The 25,812-nt window shown below is 44.4% G+C and overlaps 1 protein-coding gene across 2 annotated transcripts in view; it reads right to left on the reverse strand.

Annotated features, from left to right (window-relative positions):
* TAF4 (TATA-box binding protein associated factor 4) overlaps positions 1-25,812 on the reverse strand; it is a 262,275-nt gene that overhangs the window by 89,760 nt on the left and 146,703 nt on the right. For both annotated transcript variants that reach the window (XM_069243139.1, XM_069243138.1), the window contains exon 4: positions 14,801-14,917. In XM_069243139.1, coding sequence (XP_069099240.1) covers positions 14,801-14,917 — 117 coding nt within the window. The remainder of the gene's footprint in view (positions 1-14,800; positions 14,918-25,812) is intronic.

Here is a 25,812-nt window from a genome sequence, read left to right on the forward strand (position 1 = left end):
AGAAGGGAGGATGGGTGGGTCGGTAAGGAATCTGCAACTAGAATATGTCTGTACCAGATAAATTGTTACAGAAGGGAAGTAACTTGTTCATCTGACAGAGACTTCTAGTTGCACATTCTTTACCTTACAATAGATACCCAAGCAATGTCATCCTCGGTGGTGGGCTACGAACCAAGATCATACTAGAAAGTCCTGCAGGACCAAACAACCAAAGTAGCCGTCTCTGCAGACCGGAGTGTCCGGGCAGTAATGCTTTGTAAACATGTGCAGGGATGCCCACGATGCTGCCTGGCAGATATCCAAGACAGAAACGCCACGTGCTAATGCTGTGGTAGCAGCAGCTGCTCTGGTGGAATGAGCGCGCAAGGCATCAGGGGGTTGCTTTTTTGTCGAAGCGTAGCACATTTTGATGCAAAGAAGCACTGATTGCGAGATAGTACACTAGTGCACTCCCTTCACTTTCTTCGCACCCACATATCCAACAATCCAGTTGATCATCCACCTAGAAGTATTTAGCACAACTGAGGTAGAAAGGCAACACATTTTTCAGATCCAGGCAGTGGAGACTCTCCTCTTCATAAGAAGGATGTGGAGGCTCATAAATAGTAGGCAAAGTGATGGACTGGCCTACACGGAAAGGCGTAACTACTTTGGGAAGGAATGAGGCCCTCGTGCGGACCACCACTTTGTCAGGGTGCACAGACAAAAATGGGGTCTTTGAAGAAAGATCCTGAAGCTCACTCTGTAAGCAGAGGTGATGGCAATAACAAAAACACTTTTGAAAGTAAGGAGCCGTAAGGGGCAATTGTGTAATGGCTCAAAAGGAGCACACAACAAGTAAGTAAGGACAAGATTGAGGTCCCACTGAGGCATGACAAACTGAGTGGGAGGAAAAAAAAAGAGCGAGTCCCTTAAGAATCTACCAACAACAGGAGACTTAAAAAGGGAAGTTAGATCAGACAATCCAAGAACAGCTGAGATAGCCAAAAAGTAACCTTTAAGGGTGCCCAAAGCAGAGCCCTGCTGGGCTAAAGAATGGATGAACAAGAGAACCTGAGAGAGGATCAGACTTGTTGGTACACTATGCTTCAAATTTATGCCAGCAACAGGCGTATACGGTTTTGGTGGAGGGACGCCTCGCTGGCAAGATAACATCACAGACATCAGGTGGAAGGTCAAAAGCTGTCAACTGCCACCGCTCAATCGCCACTCATGAAGGCGAAGATTGGACAGGTTCAGGTGGAGAACCATCCCGTTGCTGCAACAGAACATCCTCCCGAGGGGGCAGTCTCACTGGAGGATCTATGGCTATGCTCAGTAGCACTGGATGCCATACTCTCCGTGCCCAATACGGAGCCACCAAGATTACTTGGGCCCAGTCGTTCTTGATCTTCTTCAAAACTTTGGACAGAAGTGGTATAGGTGGAAAGGAGGCCTGAGTTCCACTTGAGACGAAAAGTGTTTCAGAGCAAGTGCCGCCTTGGAAACTCCAACGTGCAAAACAGCTGACACTGTGGGTTTTCTGTGGAGGTGAACAGATCTAACAAAGGCTCTCCCCACTGCTGAAAGAGATCTGGATGGAGACGCCATTTGTGATTGGCTATGCATAGTCTGCTGAGTTTTGTCTGCTCGGATGTTCAGAGAGCCCACCAGATGTTGAACCACCAGGGTAATGCCCTGATGTGCCAGCTATGTCCAGAGGTGCAGTGCCTCCTGACAAAGGGTTCAGGATCCCACTCCTCCTGTTTGTTGCAGTACCACATGGCAATAGTGTGGTCCGTAAACACCTGCACCACTTTCCCTCTGATAGAGGGAAGAAATGCTTTCAATGCAAGCCTGATTGCTTGGGGCTCCAAAACATTGGTGTGGAGTACGGACTCCACTAGAGACATTTGATCTCTGCCTCTCCCATGTGGCCGCCCCATCCCAGGAGTGACACGTCTGTCACTACTTTCAGATCTGCTTGGGGAAGGGAGAGGGATGTGCCGTTGACCCAATTCTGATTCGAAAGCCACCACTGCAGATCTTTTGTAGACCCCTTCGAGATCTGGACCATGTCGCAGGGATTCCCCTGATGTTGCACCCACTGGAACTTCAAGTCCCACTGCAGAGCCCGCATATGCCACCTGGCATGTGTTAGTAGCTGGATGCAAGAGGCCATGAGGCCCAGCAGCCTCAGAGTCCTCTTACCGAAACCCAGGATAGAGGTTGAAATATCAGGAATCATAGCCTGAATATCTGGACTCGCTTTTCGGGAGGATAGACCTGAAACTGCAGTGTCACCAGAACTGCTCCGAAGTAAGGGAGCGTCTAAGAGGGAGTTAGATGTGACTTCAGCATGTTTATAGTAAACAGGAGTGAGCAGGAGGTTCGCTGTCTTCTGAAAGTGGGAGACGAATTTCTGGGATTGTCCGCCTTCAACAGCCAGTCGTCGAGATAGAAGACTGAAACCCCCCAATCTGCACAGATGAGCTGCAACCACAGCCATCAATTTTGTGAACACCCAAAGGGAGCTGGTAAGGCTGAAGGGAAGCACAGTAAATTGAAAGTGCTCATGACCTACCACGATTCGTAGGTAACATCCATGGGCAGGCAAGACGGGGACATGGAAATAAGCGTCATGCAAGTCCAATGCTACCATCCGGTCTCCTGGGTCCAAGGCAGACAGAAACTGAGACAGGGTGAGCATATTGAACTTCTCCTTTTTGAGGAAGAGATTGAGGGTCTGAAGGTCTAGGATAGGATGTAAGCCCTTGTCCTTTTTGGGAATTACAACCACAACCTACTTCTGGCGCAGGAACCCTCTCTATGCCTCCCTTGGACAAGAGAGCCGCTACTTCCTCGTGGAGAAGTGAGAGATGATCCTCCAGTAAGCGGCCGTAGGATAGAGGCATGGCCGGCGGGCAGTCTTAAAGGGGAGGGAATAGTCCCATTGGATGATCTGCAAGACCCACCTGTCCGTAGTGATGGATTCCCAGTGGAGCAAGGGATGGCGAAGCCTGCCACCAACTGGCCTGAAATCGGGGGAACGGATTAGGAAGGCTTGAAGGCTGCAGCAGGGGCGAGGGTGGACTAGGCAGGCCTCTGGTTCCCTGTCCCACAAGCCAATGGAATTCCGCATTCCCCGGCCACACAGGGGCTCAACAGCCTGGTGACATCGTTGCTGAGAAAGGGACATGACAGGAAGCCCCTTCCATTGCCAAAAAAAGGGGTGAAAAACAGACTTTTGGGGACAAGAGGCAGTAGAAAGGCCGAGGGAACAAGCTGTAGCCCAGGAGTCCTTGAACCTCTCAAGCACAGAGTCCGCCTTGTCTCCAAAGAGACGGGTGCCATCAAAGGACATGTCCATAAGGGTCTGTTGGACATCCCCCGAGAAACCAGACATCCTCAACCAGTCGTGGTGCCTCAAGGCCACCGTCGTCAAAACCATTCTACCGAGAGTCGGTTGTGTCCAGCCCACACTGAATAGTGAATTTCGCCACGTCTCTCCCATTCAGCAACTGCTTGAGAGACGACAGCCCCGGCCACCTCCGGTATCTGCGGGAAGACATGTGCAACCGTATCCCATAGGGAGTGAGTATAACAGCCCAAAAGGCAAGCAGTGTTCACTGACCGCAACACCAGACTGGAGGAAGAAAACATCTTCTTCCCAAGTTGGCCCAGTCTCTTTAATTCCCTATCCGGAGGTGCAGAAGGGAATGCAGCAGATGACCAGGATGCCTAGATAACAAGACTCTCAGGCTTGAGGTGCTGGGACAGGAATTTATGGTCGTTCGGGGAAGGCCAATGGTGAGTGATCGTACTGTTCACAGGAGCCCTTGTGCTGGGTCTGGACCAAGTACACAGAAGGACACCAGTGAGGGTGTCATTGATAGGAAGGAGAGGCTCAGATGTGGAAGCTCCAGGTTAAAGCACCTTTGTCCGGAGATTAGACCTCACTTCAACAGTAGGCAGCTCAAGGCCATGGAACTCAGCAAGACCCACTGACCACCATAGAATGTTGCTCCATCTGCCGTAGCCACGGTAGGAGAAAGCATGCCAGCGTCTGGAGAAGTATCCAGATCACTGGCCTCGCCCAATTCCTGTGCCCAGTCCATGTTAGGGTCGTCCTGGTATTCATAAGAGTCCAGGGACACCTCCAATCCTTCCCCGTACTTATGCCCATGTAGAAAAGGGTCTGATCCCAACCTGGGGTGAATAGACCCCACTGAAAAAGAGGGCAGCATCGGCTGACGCCGCTCCGACTTCAAGCTGTCAAGGATTAGGATCGGGTCGTGGGCACAAAGTCGGGAGCGTTGACAACCAAGCCAGCGCCGGAGAAGGTCTCGATGGTACGACTGGCATCGGTAAAGATCTGGTAGCGGATCCGGAGGGACAATAGAAGGCCGGGGCCGGAGCCACCAGTGCAGAATCCGAAGGGGCCCCAGCCGAACCACCAGGCCCAGAAGACGCTGAAGGGGGGGTTGGACTGCCCAAACATTAGACGCATGGCCTCATAGAATTCTTTTAATTGGGCTGGGGTCGCTCAGGCTTCCGGAAAGTCAGGGAGGCGTGGAGCAGGCCCAGAAGTGGGATCCGAGGATAGAAGCCGGGAGCATCAACATCCTGGGTCGCATCAGCCGAGCGACTGCGTGAAGTCTAAGAATGCCTAGCCTTCTTCGACTTCTTCCCACCCGAGTGACCCGAAGACGTGGATGACTCCATGAGCGGTCTCGAAATCTTCTCGAACAAGACCAGGAGCATGCAGACTCGAGCGCCGGGCCGCCATAAGCTTGAGGGAACGCTCCCTCAAGGCCTTCGGGTACATGGCCCGGCACCTGGAGCACAACTTCGAGTTGTGGTCGAGCTCCAGACACCACAAACAGACCCAGTGCGGATCTGACACCAACATAATGCAGTGACAGGCCTCGCAAGGCTTGAAACCGATCTTCAGGGACATCCTTGATGCACCAAAAAAATTACCAACAAAAAAAAATAGGAACTGACCAGGGTAGCACTCTCCAGATCAGCGCGTGGCACGGAAAGAAAAGAACGGACATCACCATGCAGAGGCAGCATCTATGTACACTCCCCGATGTCATCACGTCAACCACGATGCCAACGACACCCACAGAGTCAACAGACGCCACCTGACGACGCGCAAGGGTACTGCTCAAAGAAAAATCTCTGGATCCAGTCTGACGCCTGGGGGAAATTCTAAGGTAAGGAATCTGCAACTAGAAGTCTCTATCAGATTAGAAATGCAGAGCAAGGTACCAGGAATAAAACAGGAACTAGGGACCTTCAATAAAGGGAACAGCATAAGAGCAGTAGTAGGTAACATTGGACTCCGTTTACCTGGCGTGGGAGAGGGTTTGGTATCCAGGGTGACAAACTCTTAAGCGTCTGTTTAGCCTTCAACCTCAATTGCCAATGTCCTACTGAACCCATTTGCCTGGTCCCAATGAAATACATTTTATCCAACTATACACTTTGCCAATTCCTGGGGTGACTCACCATTGCATAAGGCAAGGTAGGGTAAGAGGCACAGGAACAAGCAACAGGGCCCTGTCACTTTCCCACGTGTTAAGCCATGTAACATGATTTGTGCTTGTAGGGGTGAATTTAACAGAGCAGTGCTAAGCATTTCTAATAACCTCTTCCCTCATATTCCTGGTGAGAAAGTGTAATGTTGTCTAAAGGATAAGGTTGGACTAAATGCCTGGACGCCAGATTGTTCTAGAAGGACCTTGTGCCAATGGTCTTGCACAAAGCACAAACGTGAATCAGAAAGGAGACAAGTGGCCTTTATCTTTAACTACATGGCCTAATCATTGCAGCATGAGCTACCCAAGCTGAATGGTAGAAGAGCACCAGGCACTGGCCCAGGATGGAAAGTTTCAAGTACAAGGGTAGTAAGTCTGATCCAAGGGGTTGGGCAGAATAAAGGTAACTGCTGAGGATGCCCACACATGGTAAGTGCAGCGTGCCCATGCAGGATGTATGTAGTGTGTGCCACACTGACTGAACTAAGCTTGAATATCTACTGGAGCAGTTTCTGGCTCCATAGGTGAATACTGGCAAATGATAGGCTGCTGAGCGCAACAGCAAATCTGCAAAGGGCAAAAAGGTTTAAAGATAGCATTAATTATAGGAGAGAGCAGAGCATTTGTCATTGGTGGGTGCTATTTACGGGCCACATGCAAGAAGCTTCAAACTAAAATTTTGGACCGGCAAAACAACCTTCCTGTAAAGTGCTTCCCGTCACTAAACTACCCAATACAACGTGTGATGGGTCAAGTATTCTTTTGGAACAGGTATGAGGCCATACCGCCTGGAAGATCTTAGTTGCAGTGTCGGTACAGCAAATGAACAGAAGGAAAGAGCCGGCAGCTGATTACTTTAAGAATCTGTGAATTCGGATTGGTTCAGCCACTCAATAAATCAGTTACTGCATTACAAAGTATGGCCCACAGGGGCCGGAGCAACACGTTTTGCTGCAGCGTATTCAGCTATTTCTAGAAACATTTTGGTGAGGGAGGAGTCAGACTTGGTTCTAGTCACACAAGACTATACAGATGTACCCTCTATTCCACTGTTGAGAAAGGATGAACTACATTGCCACACAAATGTGTTATTTTCTCCGTGCTTTGACCTCTGACCCACAATGTACTCAATTCATAACAATGTAGAAGTTATCCTGGGCAAAAACACACATACAAGAACAGCATCCCGGGGAAGCATGTTGCCACCCGAAGGTTGTCTGAACACCAAAAGCTTTCTTTGCCAAACAGTCCTATTTTGGCCATGCTCCTAAGGGGATCAGGTCATCCCTCTATCCAATCACTCCAGTCCCAGACATTCTAAGACTTCACTGTCCAACCACTGAAAGACTAAACAAATACTGGGCCACACATCTCCACTGTGCAAACTCTCCACTGTCTTTCTGCACCAGGTCTAAACAAAATATAACCGCGTCATACAGCAGCACAGTCCTACACGTTTTAAGACTCTGCAACACTACCACTATCTAACCGCTCCTTCCCTAGAATACTAGGACTGCACCATATAAAACCACTGTCCAACCACTCATGTCCTTGACATAAAACTGGGTCATGCCGCTCCACTGTCCAACCACTCCCGGCCTAGATATTCTAGGACTGTGCCATACAGTCCCACTCTGCAACTGCACCAAAGGCATATACCTGCTTGTGCTCTCGATCTTGTAAGACCACACCACACCACGTATGCTTACTTGTCAATACATTTATATTAATTAGGGGAAAACAACAAATTTCTAAAGTTGCAAATAGGACTAGAATGTCCCCTCCGTGGTAAACAGTTGAGTACCCTTGTCCCAAGTCCCTGACAGCAAATGAAACTGGTATCCTGCATTGTTTGGGAACCACACTAATCTATCTTGTGCACAGAGGCCTAGGCTTGTCACTAGTAATGCAAGATCCAGAAATTGTACTGTGGCCTGGATGGCATACAAGGAGTATCCTCAGAGCAGGGGTAGGGTTGCTGCTCCGGGCATGGATGAATCATACTGGTAGCAGCTAACCAAGTTATGTGAAACTTTCATGTGCCAGGTTAGTTTCTGTGTCAAGAGTACAGACAACTGGCTCCTTTAGAGTCAAGTTCCATTGTTCTGTTAACCCCATATTGTTGCACACATTTCATGTGCTGGTGGAGTATGTGTGCAGCAAGTGTGTGAAAAGCGTCGAGGGTAGGCCTTTGTGTTTTGAGACTGAATACTAGGGCCAGTGGCATTCATTTTGGATGGTCCCTGGTTTAGCGTAGAACAAGATGAGGAGTGAATGGGGCTTTTCAAACAGAGGAAATATATTACTTGTATTCCTGTGGCTAGTGAGTGGATATTCGGTCATTTAAGTGAAGAAAGATGGAGACTGAAGTCTCTTGAAATTTCAAGAGGATTTGGTTAGCAAAGGGCTGATTATCAGTTCATCCTGAGCACTGTCAATTGGTAGATGGCAGGAGTAACGACCGGGACTGCAGTTTCTGTTGTTCACAGTGATGAAGTTTCTAGGCTGTGCTTACCCTTTTGTTGGTCTCCGAATATAGCTTCAAGACTGAAGGCAGCCCAACGAGGAGAGCTAACACTTCGTTGTGAACTTGTTTCGGGTACTCCTGCTTGAAGCCAGCATCATTGCTAAATGTCAAAAAAGGCATTTGATAGAGAACCAACTCAAACCAGTCCCAAGACTATAGCTAGCAGAATCCACATCCTGTCTGGAAAAGGTCTATAAAAAAGGTGATACAAACTACTTCACTTTGTTCTAGTTCCAAATTCTCATCGAACAAGGAAAACAACGCTCCGCAGAGTACTGGAAGGTCAGCTGTGTGACCAGGGCTGGTGCCTGCATGACAGCCAGTGCCCCAGAGTTGGGGGAGCTTCCGTTAAGGTCTGCAACTTGCTGGAGGTGTAGAGGGCCAGCCTAAGCACCAAGGCACCAATAAGATTAGTCGCTTGCTCCAACAGGGAAGGACAATTTTGGCCCTGCAGGAAGAAACACCGTCTGGGAGAAGCCCAACATGTCCAACATCAAGAGGAATCTAACTATAGACAGGGACTTGCCTGACAAGTGAGGGGCACCGTCAGTCATCCGCTACAGCTCCTGCCTTAAACTGACCAAGGTGCTTTTTGCCAGTCATCATGCTGCTAGATGTTCCACATAAAAGTCCCAAAGGCCAGGTGTTGAAGCAGCCACCAAAGGTGCCCACTAGTGAGTAGCTGCTATATCAGCCTAGACGCTAACTGATGAGGACAAACGCCTGCCTGCATGAGCCACACAGAGATTGCATCAGCTAAGTACAAACACCCACCTACATTGGCCCACAAATCACAACACCTAAGGAACCAGCCACGTGCTGTTCAACTTCAGTGGTCCTTAGAGCAGTGCAAATGTAGTTTGTGGTTCCCCCCTCCCCATATCAGGGTTGAGGCCAGAGGATGAATGTCACTGACTGCACTACTGGTTCTTACCGCTGCTGGACAGGTATCGCAGGGCAGCTCCTAGGCAGACCCTGAGAGGGTCTGCCTAATATGTTATTTGAGTATTTTGACCTATAAAACAAATTTTGCTAGAACAAGTTCGTTGGGTCTACAGACTACTGAACTATGCTACAAGTTAACATTTGGGATAATGTGCTAGGTGTCTGCCCCTGTGACTAAAGTACATCTATTCTTGTATCTTTGTGAAGGTTATCTTAGAGGGTGAATCTCCCAGAGAAAGGGGAATATGACTTGAGTTCTGATCACTTGTACCACCATAAAACCTCCCTGACAAACCTTGGACCGCTCACCAACGCTACCCTGTAATTCAAGTGCGGAAATGGTCTACCTGGCAAGGACACAAGTGGCAAAGAACCTCAACCTACATGGCGAGAGCCCAGTTGCCCATGTCTGCCCTGTGCTCCCCTGCCACACCTCAAGCAGGGTACAACAGCTGCTGCTTGAATTCCAATCTGAGACTAATGAAACTGATTCAACTGGTGAATAAATATAAACATTTAGTCTTAATTGTAAACTCATTAAGAAGGAAACACAAATGTTTTAGTACCACCCAATTCTAATCTTATGTGGCCATTTTTTGTAAACTCTTAAAAAAATAAAAAGTAATAAGAAGGACAAACATGGTTGTGTATGACAAAAATAATTATGCTGACCACAAATCCATTCCATTGTACTATCTTACTTTGGAAATGATATATAGATTATATATTTTTTTATCTGGCAGTGATAGGAGTATTCCTTATAAAAATTTCATGAATGGTTTAACTCAAATTGTCAATGTCTCAAAATCACACTTTCATCTAACATGTCAGAAATCCCATTCCTAGAATTAAAAATTAAGACAGAAAATAGACTATCCTATTCTACTACCTTATTCAGAAAACTAACAGAGAGGTATACTTTGTTATTCTATTTCAGTCATCACCCTAGAAGCCTTCAGGGACTCCCTTTCTCATCGTCAATTCCTAAGACTCAAAAGAAGAAAGTATAAATGTAGGAATTTTTTGTTTTTTTTTAGGGTGGCTGGCACGCTGTCTCAGAAACTAAGTGCTGGAGTTACCCTAAGGGTTTGGTGAAACGCTCACTCCAAAGGGCATGGTACTGCCCCAGGGAGACTCTGTTGGCACCTAATGTTAAAGCGGACACAGGTAAACTTGCATGTGTTACAGTTTTGTCATCTGTCTCTATACAAGTAACAATGTATTTAAAAAAATATATATATAAAAAAAGAAAGACACTGGAGGTTTCATAATGCAGGTGACCTTACACTTGAGACTGACTATCCCTGAAAGGAAAATACAAATTAAGGACCATCTGAGTCAGGCTGTTCTCCATCTAGTAATCCTAAAGTCACTGACCTCTGGGGTTTACCTCCAGTAGTTGGACATTTCAAATGTGGCCACTGCAGTATACGTACTCACAACTGGACAAAGTGTTTTCCTGTGGCAACATAAATATCACTCCACTGCAGTTTTACAATTGTAGCACCCAAAATGTTGTCTATGCTCTTGTGGCTTACTATATACACTGGCCAAACCACCAAGGAGGTAAAAATCAGGATTTTGTCAGCACTCACATGTAAGGTCACTACTTCACCTCTGGTAGAACATTATAAGGATAACAACCAACCAGAAAATTATATCGGTGCAGGTGATGTCCACAGTTATGGCACCAGACAGGCACAAAGAAAACACAGCAATACTGAACTAGTAGGAACATAAACTGATTCTTTGTTTTGACACATTGAACTTGGGTCATATACGAAATGAAGACTGGACCCAGTTAATTTATTAACTGACAATTAACTCCCTGCTTGATTTAAGAGACTACTTTAAGTAATGCCTGATAACAAACAATTGTTGCTGGTTTTCAAAATGCCTAACCCCTGGCACTGGACTCTACATGAGTTGGCCACCTGGTCCTTCATAAATTAAGATTTTACCTACGCTTGGTACAACAATGTATTTTTTCAAATTCCTTCCTTGTATCGGCCAATTCTGTGAGTTCCCCCTTATTGTGTCTCAGATTTGTATCCAAATTCTCTGTGATACTACTCCTTCTGAATGGTTCCTTATGGCACTCAACTCGACATATTTTTACCCTTGGTTTTGTCTTTTGTATGGCCTCTTGGTGGACCAAACTCTGTACTTCCTTTTTCAACATTCCCTGTTGATGAGGTTTTTACACACTACATTCCCTTCTAGTTGTGCCACTCCGGCTTACTAGGTAGTGTACCTATGCCCGCAGAGTCCTCTTTCTATTTCGTATTTTTATATTGTATCCATGATGAGATTTCCTCGGATGGGGGACTTCTTTATCAGTATAGCCACCAGTTGCTGTCTGATAGTTACTGATGCTATTGGACCATTCTGACCAGTCCTTGATCGGAACATTCATCTTGGATGTTACTGCTTCTTTGGGTATGGAAGCTGTGAAGGTCAGCATTTTTCCCCATACACTTCTCATCCATCCCCTCCATCCACCTGACACTCCAGGCCAACATTGTTGTATCATTTTGCGCTACAGGCCCAAACGCTGGTACTGCCTGTCCATTAGATGGCACTGCCTACTGTAGACCAAGTTTTGAGACAGCTGCTTAACGCTGGTGCCATGAATCATCTTTAATTTCTAAGACTCCTTCCTGCTCTCATCATCTAATTTTCCCTTTACAGCCTTTTTAGTTCTAAATTTTTTGCCTAGTGTAGCAATGCAGTTGTGTACTATCTGTTAAGCTGGGTCTTCACCTCCTTTTCTAATTTGTATCTTCAGTTCAGACTGGAATATTAACTGGGATTCCTTGCAATACAGTTTTATCCCAGTGTTGGTGTATACTGGGAATAATAAATACTACCTTGTTTTTTTAATAGCATATTTTTTCTTATTTGTTTTTAATGTTTGTATTTTTTTTTTTTCTTTTATTCGTGTGGTATGTTTGTTTAATTCTGTTTAGTGCCGTCTCGGGCCATTATTGATTCAGTCCTGATGATGATCACTTATTAATATGGTATCGAAATGCCGTTGACTACAGGCACAAAACTTTTCGGCAGAATGTTGGCCACTCCACGTTACGCTTCTAATTCAGAGGTCCGGCCAAATTCCACCAACTACTGCATGGCAGTTTTTTCTCTCACACTGCTTGCTAACGGCAAGTTAGCATGCACAAGCAGTAACTGGTGTCCCCTAACGTGATTTTCAGAGGCACCCGGTGAGATTTTCTCACCGCGAACGGTTGTGACCATTCTTGGTGACAAAGCTGCAATTCAAGAAAATCTACTCAAGTGGCAGAAAAAGCAACTCCAGCAGCAGCTCCATCTGGCGTGGTGCGGTTCACGTTGATTTTTCAGCGTGAAACAAACTACCAGCGCTAAAAATCAGGGCAACGGGGCAATTGCCGCCCTTTGGTCGAACTCCGCAGTTTTTTCATTAAACTCTGTGGAATTCTGCAAAGTGAAACTCTAAGTTCCGTTCACACCTACACAAGACATGTTGATTGCAAATCTTTGTACAGGTAGTGTCTATAATTGAGGAAACCTGTATCACGCAAATGTATAATCACGAAGTTTCACAGCACTGATTATTCATCAAATTTTCTTCTGACTGTTGATGATCTGCGTTTTCAGTAAAACAAAGAGCTCTGTGAAAAAATATATATTTTTTTCTTCTTGTTTAATCTCACCAGAGAGATCGATGTTCCCGAGAATAAATGTAAACTAGACAGCAACCATATTACCAGTGTTGTGTATTTGTGCACTTTATCATACTTTTTTTTTGTTTTTTTAAAGTGGCTGATTGGGGGTCTAAAGAATATCTATTTATAGGTTAGAGATGATAGGAAATTGGATGAAGGTACCCATGAAGAGCAAAACTAATTTTTATTGAGCCAAAGACAGTTCAGCACAGAGGTTACTTTTCATATTTGATCGAAACTTGATTTCACCACGATTGACATACTGTGTTCCTGCATTATAGGATGCCGTTGTGTAGCACTTCAGAGGAATCTACAGCTGGTTTAACTTGCGCTGACTGGTATCAAGATTTTTGGGCTTTGCATTTTTTGGGACTTTTAATTAAATTTGACCCAAGCCCAGTCCGATTTCTGTGTATGGGGACTGCGAGGTGCTGAGAAGCTTTTTTGAAAGAATTCGTTTTTAGCAGTGAATACATATACAATACAACATTTTACCACATACAAGCTTGTGAGTTTCACAGGCAGATGAACAAAAGATATTGATCTGTCATGACAGATGCATCATGTCTGCCTTCTTTTGATCAACTGAAAATCATGTCTAACAGCCTAGAAATCATAACCGCAGCAATATTTTTATTCTAAAACTATGTATGAATTGTACTGACGGCAAATAGTCTATTGACCAAGAAAGAAAGAAAATGTATTTACTTTGTCAAACTGTTCCTTGCACTGTGAAAGCACTCTTGGCCTAGACAAAGCAAAGACCATGCAAATTCCTTGAACGATTTACTTGGAAAGGCTGTTACTGCTTCACTATTAAAGAGCTCAGCTCAATGTCTAAACATAAGAAAGCCAACCTTTCTCCACAGCTTAACATGCTAAGGCAGCACAATACAACTCTGCTGCAGAACAATTTCATGATTAAACATTGTAACCTTGTATAGCACTGTAGAATGGATAAATATTTAGCCTGTGAAACACAAAATGTCCTTCAACAAAACCCGAGAATCCTAAACACAGTCATAAGACACAAGGGTTGTGCAACATAATACGCCTTTCATGGAAATTCTGTTGTAACTGTGACCGGCTCACGAAAATCAGTGATTCCTTCGGTCCTCCGGGTTAGTGGGAAAGGCAAGAATCACAGCAATCTGCCTAACATCAATCACCAGAGCATGCTACTCCTCAATGGTGGAAAGCCAGGATAGACACAGGCAAAAGAGTGAAAGGCTAAGGTAGGTAAGGAGGGAACACAGAGAATCATGATCACTGTCACACGACACACCGTCTGCACCCAAGACAGGAATTATCTGCCAGCAAAACATGGACATACACCCTTCAGCAATTTCACCTGGCACCACTCCTTTTAAGAGTCTTAGATGATCTGTATCCATTTTTTATTATTTAGAGCTTCCTACCACACTTGCAGTTTTAAGTGCAGTGAATGTGTTACTACTATATAGGGTATATTAGCACACAATGTTTCAACCCCTACCCCTGAGAATAAATAAAGCAGAGTTAGCCTTGCAGGATCTCAAAATCACAATATGACCTGTAAATCACAGTGTTTACTTGCTGGGCCATGTGTGTAACACTTAGTGCTTCTCCATCGGTGGATCCTTTTCTTGTTCCCTACTTTTTACTTGAGATATTAGTACTTGTTTCTTTATTGTTCCCTGCCTGTGAAATACAGAGCAAATCTGCTTGCTGTCATGCTAAATAATCCTTTGTGCCTCTGGTATGGGTAGAAGAACCAATTAAAAAAAAAAAAAAAAAAAGAGAAAAATAAATAGAGTGAATTATTCAAAGTATTGAACAAGCATTCAGGGGACCACTGAGGCCCTCTTATTGCTCGTGGCATTAACTTGAGAGCATTACTGGAATAAAACAGTCAACCCAGAGACAACTGGGATTAAAGTGTCATAAAAATAAACCAAATCAATGCTATTTATTTCATTCTCACTTCTTTCAACAATTTAGTCAGTGTATTAAATGGTAACAGCCAAATACCTTTCAGTTCTGATGTGTGTAGGAGATTACAGCTGGTGGTGACAACACATTAAACATTAGCCGTAGGAGACTGTTTGGAAACCTACTTGTACTACAGGTGGACGCTGTAGCGTTGTTGTGGGCTGTACCGTCGTCTGTGCTTGAGAGACTTGCTTGATGATGGTCGGTGCCACCTGCCGTGCAATTAAAGGTGCACCTGGAGCCTACAGCCAAAATCAGAAGACCAAAGAATACATGGTTACCTTGCAGTAAATACAATCCAGCAAGTATGCTTTTGATTACCCTTTGTCGGCTCCCTCCATCTCTTGTTGGGACTGGAACTTTACATAGCACTTTACAAAAGGTTTTGACCACTGAGTAAAGGGATAGTTCTTAATCAGGCTGGACAACTGCTCTGCTAGACCAACTCTAAACTCTGGTGACTAATGAGCAGAAACAGTCCAAATATGAAAGGGGGGGAAAGACAATGGTGTTTTTTCTTTAATCTCAGCAGCTTCCGAGCATAGTCTGCCCCATGGCCTACCCCAGGTCCAACTTACCTTTACTCAATTTTTCCGTAAGGAAATGTAAAGCATTCACTGACAGACTGTAGAAGCACTACTGTTTTTTTCCAGTGAATTCCTAAGGTTTTTTTTTTTTTTAAAGCTTGTTAAAATCTTAGTATGATGGCTGCCACCGCTCTGCCGCGCACAGCCTAAAAGCAATGCACAAAGCTTGGATGGCCACAGTGTCTGGCACCCTGGTCCCTGCAGGCAGCCAACCCCGGTGCTGTGCACAACCTTCAGGGAATGGAACATTTTAAGACCCCTCCCATAAGGACTGGTGATCAGGGTAAGTCTATATTGCCACCTTCTGTGCTTAATTCTTTTTTCAAGAAGTCGATTCCTTAAATGGCAGCCTCAACATTTCCCCTAATATTTCAGCCATCTAATTCGAGCTCTCAGTCCAGCAGGACAGAGAGCAAACCCACAGGCCCAGGGCAAATCAGAATACTTTATTTTTCAATAAGAGTCCACAGTACTAGATTTCACTTTTCTTTTAAACTTTAATTTCTCTAAACGGCTCAACAAGTTTACACCAAAGCACAAAAAGCATGCTTTCTACATTAAGATCTAGCTTTCTGCCAAATTTTGTATAATTCCGTTCAGTCATTTTTCCTGCATCATTATCTAATTTTCCATTTGAAATCTGCATGGGGGATAAAAGTGTTTTGCGTCCCTACCCCCCCCCCAAACTCCTTCTCAGCCCCGCTTGACAGATAATTCCAAAATAAACTTTTATTTGGGGTAGTTCATGAAGAGTGATCAAACTGTGCCAACGTTATCAGCAAAACAAAAAATGCTCTTCCTATGGAAACTTTAGTGCAGATATTAACTTATTAACTACACAGTGGCACACTGAGAAGGATGGGTGTAGTAGGGCTTGGGCATCTAGAGCAAGTAGATTACAGTCTATTTAATGTAAGCACTTATGTTTAAGTAATTTATGTTTTCCATTATTTTACGCCATTTAGTACTTAATTACATGTTTCAAAGGCAGCATTGGTTAGAGTAAACTGATCAGAATGGAGGTTGACATCAGTGAACATCAGTGATGTTAACAACCACCACCCCCCCCCCCAACCCCAGTTTGGGTAAAGTTCGACACGAGGACATGCTTCTTTAATGTTCTTATAAGCACTAAAATGTGTTTAGAGTTAAAATGACCGCAAAAGACCACACGGATTTAAAAATGGAATCATTTCACGGTTTCTATCTCATTATGAAAGCAAGTTTTTCTTTTGCTAACAAATTACATGCTTTAAATTATATGAAATCACTCTTTTTTATTGTTTTGTATTGAATGTGTTCATAGCAGACCTGTTGTGGTGCATTTCTAAACAACTAGTCACATTAAATAATAAATGTATACACTGAGGATAGTTCCTTCCTGTGTCTTGAAGAAGGAAATAAAAAGATAAAACCTAATGTAAGTTTTGTTCTGCTGTGTCTGTAGATATTCACACTTTCTCCTGCAGAATGACTTATTTTAGTGAGTATTTTTGCATATTATCATTCAAATATTTTCAAGTGAGTAACCATATCCTATCCCTCATCTTCATTCTCAACTTGTTTCATAAGGAAAGCCCAGAGGCTACCTTGGACAAGGACAGGAAATGAGTAAATAAAGTTCATCTTTAAGCTTGTAACCACATTTAGTGACACAAGAGTGGCCGCACAAATAGGTTACAAATTTCAAGCCGAAATACCAGAGGACCTAATTTCTCCGGAGTGGACCAGCCTTGACCCTTTTATGACACTTGCTCAGTGCATTGCTAAACAAGTATTCATGTTCAATCACTTTCCAAACATCAGTGCCACGGACCACAGGTTCTCTTGTGAAGCTTTATTAACTCCCTTCAGAAAAAACACCTATGTTTCAATACACACCAAACTGAATGCCTTTATCTGTAGTATAAATATGCAGCTGCTTCACTGCAGAACACCGCATGGTGGTCGTGAGAGAAAATAAAGACATTCCCCCACAATTTGCAAGACATATCAAGATAAGTAAGTTGGGGTCCAGGTCTTCAAGAACCCAGGTGTGAGGTAAATATTTGTTTAGTAGACTGAACCTGAATCTTGGATGCTGACCAAACTTTGTCAATAGCACTGACACAAGGAACTATAGTGTTTAGGTCTACATCACCCATTGTTTAAGTGAATGGCAGACATTTGTTAAGTACATTGGCTGCCACGATCAACTGGTGAAAAGCTTTAAGAAAAATAAGCTAAATCTGGAAGTGCTGGCTCTTACCACAAACTGGCTCCCTCCTAAACTGGAGTGTCTGTGAAAGTAAGCACTGCTTTGAAACAAAGTCCAGGTATAATATTTTTACTGCCCCAATGGCTTAGCCCGAGATGGTCTAAGATACAGAATAACGTCTCTATATATTTGTATATATAAACACGCAGAGTATAATCCACTTATCTCTACTCTAGTGCAAAGAACAAGGCCAATATATCGAGTCCCAGGGCTTCTTGGACTTATATAAGCAACTCTGGAGAATCCCCTTGAAACAAACAATGACAATTGGCAAAAGGAAAAAATATGTTGATGCACCATCATGTAAAGAGCTCAAGGGATCAGCATGAACATTAGCGAAGGCTAGAGAACCGGATTCCACTGGGTGAAACAGGCCATTCTAGCCAGAAATGTAAGAAACACAAACTCAAACTATGTAAAGTGCTAACAAAAAAAAAAAAACCTTGACTGGTACTTTAGCCATCTTCAGTAAGTACACATCTAGTTGGCTGGATGTAAGATGGAACAGTTTTGATGACAGAACTCTAGGGACCAACATCTGAGCATCCAATTTATGATGTGTAAAGAAGGAAAGTCTGCCTCAGCTTGGTGAGTACAGCCACAAGACTTTAGTCAGTGACATGATCCGTATAATTTTATCACGGTCATCACTCTAGCTGTTCGCTGGCAGATGGTAAGCTTTGTGAATTCTTTGATTAATTCCCGCTGAAGTTTTCAGAGAGAGAGAGAGAGAGCAAGAGATTTATCTAACTCAGATTTCTACACCAAAATCATCACCTACTGCACTCTCCCTTGGGTAATCAGACCAGGTCATGATTATTTTACACGCAACTTGTTTAAATTGTTCAAATGGAAGAATGCACATTGCTTATATAAAGAATGCCAACTATGCTGTAATGCAAGCTTTCCATTCATTAACAAATACACATTAATAAAAAGATGCAACTATGACTTGCAGAGCATATCTTCGGATTAGAAGGTAAATGTTGTCTCACACGCCACTATCCGAGAGATCACTAGTAGAGCCCAAACTCTCCGGTAATCATCATTAAATTTGGCAACACCTCCTTGAGTCACTAGAGGAACCTGAGCCACACATCCATGCCCATCACAGGGTCTAACAGGAAATTAAGCCCAGAACTGCAGCTTTTTTCTTGAGTGCCCATGGATGAAAACTGATTTTATCCTCTAAACAGAAGAGACTAACATCTGCTGCGGGTAGATGAGTGAAGGCCATCCCATACCAGGAAATATGAAATTTTGTGCCCATGTTCAGAAACAGAAAGCAGGTCTAGTTTACTTTCTATCTTCTATGCCCACTTAAAATAGGCCTTCCATGCCTGATGTATTTTTGGATTTGGTCCCTTGATCTGCATGTTGGGTTCCATGTGTGAGGACAGTTAAAGTGGAGGAATTAAGTGGGGTGTAGAGAAACTGTCCTTCGGGAAATTTTTTCATCCCTTGACTACATTAGGAAGCACAGTTAAGAGATAGCAGAGTGAAGTTTATGCACATTACTCCTGAGCTTTGAGTTTCACAGATGAGAAGCAGACTATAAGAGAGTCACGGTCAAGCAAAGTGCATTTTCTAGGCCCAAACAAGTAAGACGTGGTGTACAGATACCTTCCCATGTGAGAAGGTAAAACATGGGGAAGTTGGGAGTGAAGGTTCACGATCCAAGTACAAGAAATAATTCCCCCTCCTCCTGCCCACCACAACCAACTACCAACCTCCACTTCTGTTAAACAAAGCCAAGAGTACAGTATGAGGACTATAGAAGAAATAATATTGTCATAAAAGCCTTATCAACCTCCACCTACTCATTACTGTCAATGTAGGAAGTCCACTACATCATTATCACTGGAGGAACTGTGTACCAGAGAGAATTACAGAACACCAACATCCACAACCCTTATGTAACCATACTATTATTGTGTCTTGGCTGAGAAGTACCCATTACAAACTCTCCAGGTAGTTTTGTTCGCTTGGCTCCAATTCTATGAGATATAGGAAGAGGGTCCTTTAACAGATTCAGCTCAGACAGAAATTGACTAGTAGTCCATTTAAATAAATGTTGACTTATCTTTAGGAGCAGCCACAAGCATACTGTAGGTAGATGATACTAGCTGACCAAACTATTAACCAGAAGGTCAATGAAGGGGCGGGCTTAACATGGCTGACCAGATGTGCTGATCCACGGCTCCTGCTGCAGCTCTCCCAAATATTTTGAAATCCTGTCCCTACAGTAGGAAATGTGTCTCCCGCAACCTCATTTAACACTAAAGAACCGATGGTGGTGCTAGATGGCAATTTGGACTACTAAAGCCCATTATATTTGAGCATGGAGTGCAATGTACTGCCCAACATGGTGCCAACAGGTAAATGATGTGGATAGGAAGCTTGAAGTGGTATGATGCTTGGACTGTATGCTGAGAGGACCACCGACAGGCTGTCTGCTTCTCCAAATATTGGTGCCTAGGGTGTACCTCAATGCGAAAGATTCTTCCCTGAACTGGAACTAGCATGGTCTTGCGCTCCGAGGTCCTCGGCCAATGGCCAAGGAGGCTTGGAATGGGCCACAAGCCTTACAGACTACAATTGGGACCTAAACCATCTGGGTTCTTTAGGGTGCTTTGTTTGACCCCTTGCAGGATTCTGCAAATCCTGTGGTCTACATGAAAACAGTTTGAGAGATGTGAGGGCTTGAGTGCTCTAATGAAATCCAGGAGCAAGTGCAGGGGAGGGGAAGGGAACTGGGGTAAGGGGGTGAACATCAGGCCCCATCTCGAGGTATCTAGGACCGGATTGCAAGCAACTAATACAGTGTGGTCCTGGGTGGACCTTGTCAACTGGGACTGGAGGACCACCTTCCTGTGCATTGTGGCATTGCCTGTTTTAGCGGAACATAACCCCTTGAGGACCCTTGAACATGCAGAGACTATACGATGTTGGACGAGGCACAGGGGAGGCCTGACAATACAGGGCTCTTACCATTATGAGGCACTATAGACACTGGAGGGGGATACTGATGGACTAGGCTATGCGAGTCCATTGAATAATCCTCACTAAAAGGCGTGTGTCCTGAAATGGTAGGTGGACACAAATGTAACCATAGAAGCCAGACCTAAGCTGGAGGTAGTGCAGTTTCTGGACACAAATACCATGAGTATAGACAGGTGATAGAGGGGGAATACTAGCAAACAAAAATGATCAGTCTGCAGTGGATTGAGAGCTGCCAGGGTAGCTAATAACAGAAGAGCATCAAGGTCTGACATCAAGAACTGAACTAATGGGAGCTCACATCCCCTGCGAGTAGTGAAAGCTCCACAGAATACAATTGACACAATACATTGGAGGTCATTCTGCTGTGTAAATATTGCCATAAATTCAGTGACTGATCTCTGGAAACTGAAGCAATAGTTGACCTGAATATAGAAGTTTCAGATCTGAAGTCAAAGGTCAGATCGTGTCCGACAAGATTAGGTTTCAAGGTCAGGGCGTGGCTCAGAACGCCAACAAGATGGCGGCGCTGTAATCGGGCTCCAGCAGTCGCGGGGGGAGGAAATATGCCTCCTCTCATTCCAGTGCACAGATGGTGACCCTGTGGGCATAAACACACTATCTCCCACCTGACTACCCCCCTGCATGTACATGCGGCATCAGAGCTAGAGATGCTGCCTAGGCCTTGAATTCCCGGCCTTGCATTCCACACTGCCTGACAAGGAGAGAGCTGCACCAGCAGCGCAGCAGGCAGGCAGTAGGCACAGCTAGTGGCAACACCCCTGTCCTCCCTTCTGCAGTTGAGGTAGGATGGGGGCCTGCGCACCCCCAACTCATACCACCAGATAGCAATTAGGGTAGGGTAGTGACAATACACATACCTGTTACAGGCAACAGGTAAGGCCTTCACTATACATTTTTGCGCACACTACTGGAAACTCACATTGCGCAAGCAGCTGAGGCACAGAGCTGAAGACCTCAGAGACTAAGGACTTACACATTAATCACACTATGATGCTCTGCCTTTATAGAATATATCTTTTCTTTGGGCTGCATAAACTGACTTTGCTGACCAGTGACCATGTAAAAGCACTGGGTCTCCAACACCAAAGACACCTTACATAAAATAACAGAGGACTGTCAAAACCAGCAAACCAACTCAAGATGGTTAAAAGGAAAAATAAAGATTTAGAGGAGAGAGCTCAGCAGTTTAACATCTGTATTTTGGGACTCCCAGAGACTACAGCGATGAGGAAACTGGAGGAGCACATAGAACAACTGCTTGTGATCATCCCTGGCTGGGATGAGTTATCTACCCAATTTCTGTTGAAAAGGGCCCACCGCACCTTGGTACTGCCACCTGACCCTTCAGCCCCACCATGCACAATCCTGGCTAACTTACTCAACTATAGAGACCAAGGCACTATACTTGCCTTAGCCAGAGAACAAACTGAAATCACACACGAAGGTAACAAACTGTCCTTCTGCCCCGATCATAACCAGGCAGTGCAGGACTAACATTGGAAATTTGCAACTGTGAAGAAGAAACTACAGAAGCTGAATATCAAATATGCAATGTTGTACCCCTCATATCCACAATTCTACTATAATGGCAAACCTCCTTTCTTTGCGGATCCCAATGCTGCAACACAACCCCTAAGAACATAAATGCAACAGAGGCATAAAAACCTGCCTATTGTTGAATATGGCTTGCTTTACCCTTTTGCAAGGTGGTAGTGGGGGGAGGGGCGCCACATTTGCTCACACATCAGGGCATGCAAAATTGCTTATCCTGACTTGTGATTCCCAGGGAGGGTGCCATGTAGCCCACGGGGACAGCCAGGCCACACTGGTATCAATGCTTCAGCTATGTCTCTAGAACTATAATAGAGGAGGTTCCATGATTTGTTCTTTTTGGTTTTTTTTTCTCCATATAATCCATAGTTCACTTGTTTTTTTTCTAGTCACTCCTAGGGGCAAGTCGCTTCAAATATGGAATTGTTTTTGAGAGGAATACGAATGTTTGAGTTGGAGGAAGGGAAGAATGGGGAAAAGTGTTGCTGAACTCATAGTACTCTGCGTAGGGGCCCATGTGGGGAAAGGAGGAGGGGGAAGAGTAGTCGATTTGGCATTGCAACTGCGGCCTATGTAAGCTCCTGCCTTACATAGAACTCAGACTAATGCATACCGCTACTGCTATAGAGACAGATCGTAGACCATCTCTCTAGTGAACCATGGCATGCAACATATGGGCCTAAAAACCCTAGGAAAATATGCAAGGTATTAGGTTACGCCTCAAAACACTCAAGAGCAAGAAATCCATCTCTTGCCTCATAGAAGCCAATGCATAGCTTAATAATAGAGCTCCCATAGATTATTTGCCACCTATTCTTACTCCAGAGGGATCGCCAGAGTCATATGTGGCCAACAATTCCAGCCCCTTCATGTGGCGTATGATCCAGGGGGGTGATACCAGATAGTTCAGGGGATGCTGCTGCACACACACATCACAATCATCAACACCTATAGTCCCCATAATGATAACCCCAACTTTTTTGCACAGTAATGGTGCAATGTCTTCAACCGAGTACAATACTATGACTATGAGGAGAGGACTTTAACAGAACTCTACATGACACTCTAGATTGCTAAAGCATTAGACCTCAACATCATGATGGTGCCAGAATTGTGTTACTAGATATAAGGCAGACCCACAAATTAGGTGACATTTGTAGAATACGTGCTGGTACCAAACAAGAATACACGTTTGCACAGAGGTTCATGGTTTGGCCTCCAGACTAGACTTCTGGCTGGGGACCAAGGATGTACAAGGTGGAAACACAACATCACACGCATACCCCGAACAGTATCAAACCACTCCCTGGTGTACAGTGGCTAGACTACTGAAGCCAAGGTGGACTGCAGATCACAGAGCCATGATAATGACAAAAGGGAGGCGATGAGAAACCCTGATCCATAGATATGCTTGCAGAATTCACATCATACTATTGTACGCTATATGCCACTGCACACCAAGCAGACAAGGAGGGTGTTACAAGACGTCTAGAACAGGTCAAATTACCATGGATGGAAGCAGCAGAGCAGGAACTACTGTGTTCCCCGATTACAATGGAGAATATTCTCTGCACTATTAAAGACCTCACAAATGGCAAGGCATCAGGCAGTGATTGATTACAGTGGGAGCTCTAAAAAGAATACAGTGATCACATTACCCCATATCTCCTTGATATGTATAATGAACCACTTCAGAAGGGTTAACTCCTGCCTAGAGTGCGGGAGGCTATGGTAATTGTACTATTTAAGATGGGAAAGCCTGCCAAGGACTGTGGCACACAGAGGCCGCTATCCTTCATAAATACTGCTAAGGATTTTTTTGGTGAAAATTGTAGCACCCAGACTAGTTCCATTGCTACACTGCCTAGTCTTGCCAGAACAATTAAGGTTCATACCACTGCGATCTACACTTATCTAACATACTCTTTTTGCTCTTTTCCACCACGCTGACCCTGGTTTAAGGGCGGCTGCAGTGTCAAGTTGTCCAATTCCAATAAATGGCCATATCTATGAACAGTTTTGAGTAGAATGGGATTGGGTGCAGTAATGACAAAATGGATAAGCCTGCTCTTTACTAAGCCAGTGGCAAGTATACAGGTTAATGGCTGTATCTCTGATCCCATTACTGTAGGATGGAGGACATAGCAAGGTTGCCCCTTGACCCCAATCATTTTTTTCCTAGCGTGGAACCTTTATTTAGTACGCTGCATGAAATGTACACTAATAAAGGCATCCAATTTGAGAACCGCACGATGTTAGCATCGCTGTACACTGATGACATACTACTACTGATGCGCGAGTCAGGCACCAACTTAGAACTTACTCTTACAGAGATAAGAGACTGTGGTCGCTAGTCAGGCCTTGCCATAAACTGGTCCAAGTCCCTTATCAAGCCCCTCACAAACATTATGACCTCACCATCCCTAGTATATTTGTTCAGTGGCAGAAGACCCCATTTGTTACTCTGCAATCCTTATTCATAAAGTCCCACAGTGATCCCAGGGTAAAACTAAGCTACTTTACTAGGTAAAAATCAAAACTAATGTTGACGAATGGATTAGGCCGTACTGAGCTTATCAAAATGGTGGTGCTACCCCCAGCTCCTCTACCCTTTTCAAAACATCATGATACCGCAGAAACAGTTTTGTTTTTTTCAACTGCTTACAATCTTCTTTAATCAAATTTCAATGGGAGGGTAAGTAGCCTAGAGTCAGTTGGATATTCTTGCAGAGACTGTTTAATCAAGAAGGGGTTGCAGAACCTCACTCAGAAACATATTAGTACATTGGTCTGGTGAAATTTGCCACACATTGGTTCTATAGGCAAGAACCACATAAAAATATAAACCTAAGCTTAATAATGTTATTATGCAATTCCATAAAAGAGTGGGTCTGATATTCAGGTGGTACACTGCACAATATCGGTATGGGCATGATCAACTAAAATTACAGGCATAGACAATATGTACTCCTTATACATTAAATTGAGTCATAACCCCCAAATTGCCAATCACAAGTGAACCATTGATGATACAGCATTTGCAGGACCAACAAATTCTGACACTGGGAGAATATATGTGGGGGGTGGGGAGATTTCTCACCCTTGAAGAATCTCATTTAAATGGCCACTACACACCACTGGTGATATTCCTCTATGTGAGACTTTGTGCAACGATATAAAAAGCAATTCATGCATATCCCCAGCAGCAGATTGGAGATTGTTGAGCTTTGCTGCAACTGGCACATTCACTACAAAAACAATCCCTACAGTGTACACCATAGCCCTGCAAGAAATGCCCAAGGTGGTGCATCTATCTAGGGACAACTAGGCGAACGTTTTGGTTACACAACTGACTGACACAATGAGAATACTGTTGCCAGAGAACTGAAGAGGTTTCCTAGAATAGAAAACAGATTACTGCACTGCAACTACTTCCTCTGGGTCTCACACTTTGGCCTCTTCAGCTAGGTTACGTAAAAATGAGGAGAGAGATAGCGATGTCTCTGAAAGGTGCAACGCTCCTGCTGCTTATTTTCTATTTGATTTTTTTTTTTTTTTTTTTTTTACTTACATTGGAATGCAAGGTGACTGCTGAACAATGGAGCGCATTGTTACAAACCTTGAATTACATAATGGCTGACAACACGGACAGAAGTCTTGACACCACTACTGGGCAATGTCAAACTGGTACCTAAGCACAGTAGGTTTGGCCCTGCTC

This window comes from Pleurodeles waltl, chromosome 7 (genome assembly GCF_031143425.1).
Source record: "Pleurodeles waltl isolate 20211129_DDA chromosome 7, aPleWal1.hap1.20221129, whole genome shotgun sequence".
NCBI classification, from domain to species: Eukaryota; Metazoa; Chordata; class Amphibia; order Caudata; family Salamandridae; genus Pleurodeles; species Pleurodeles waltl.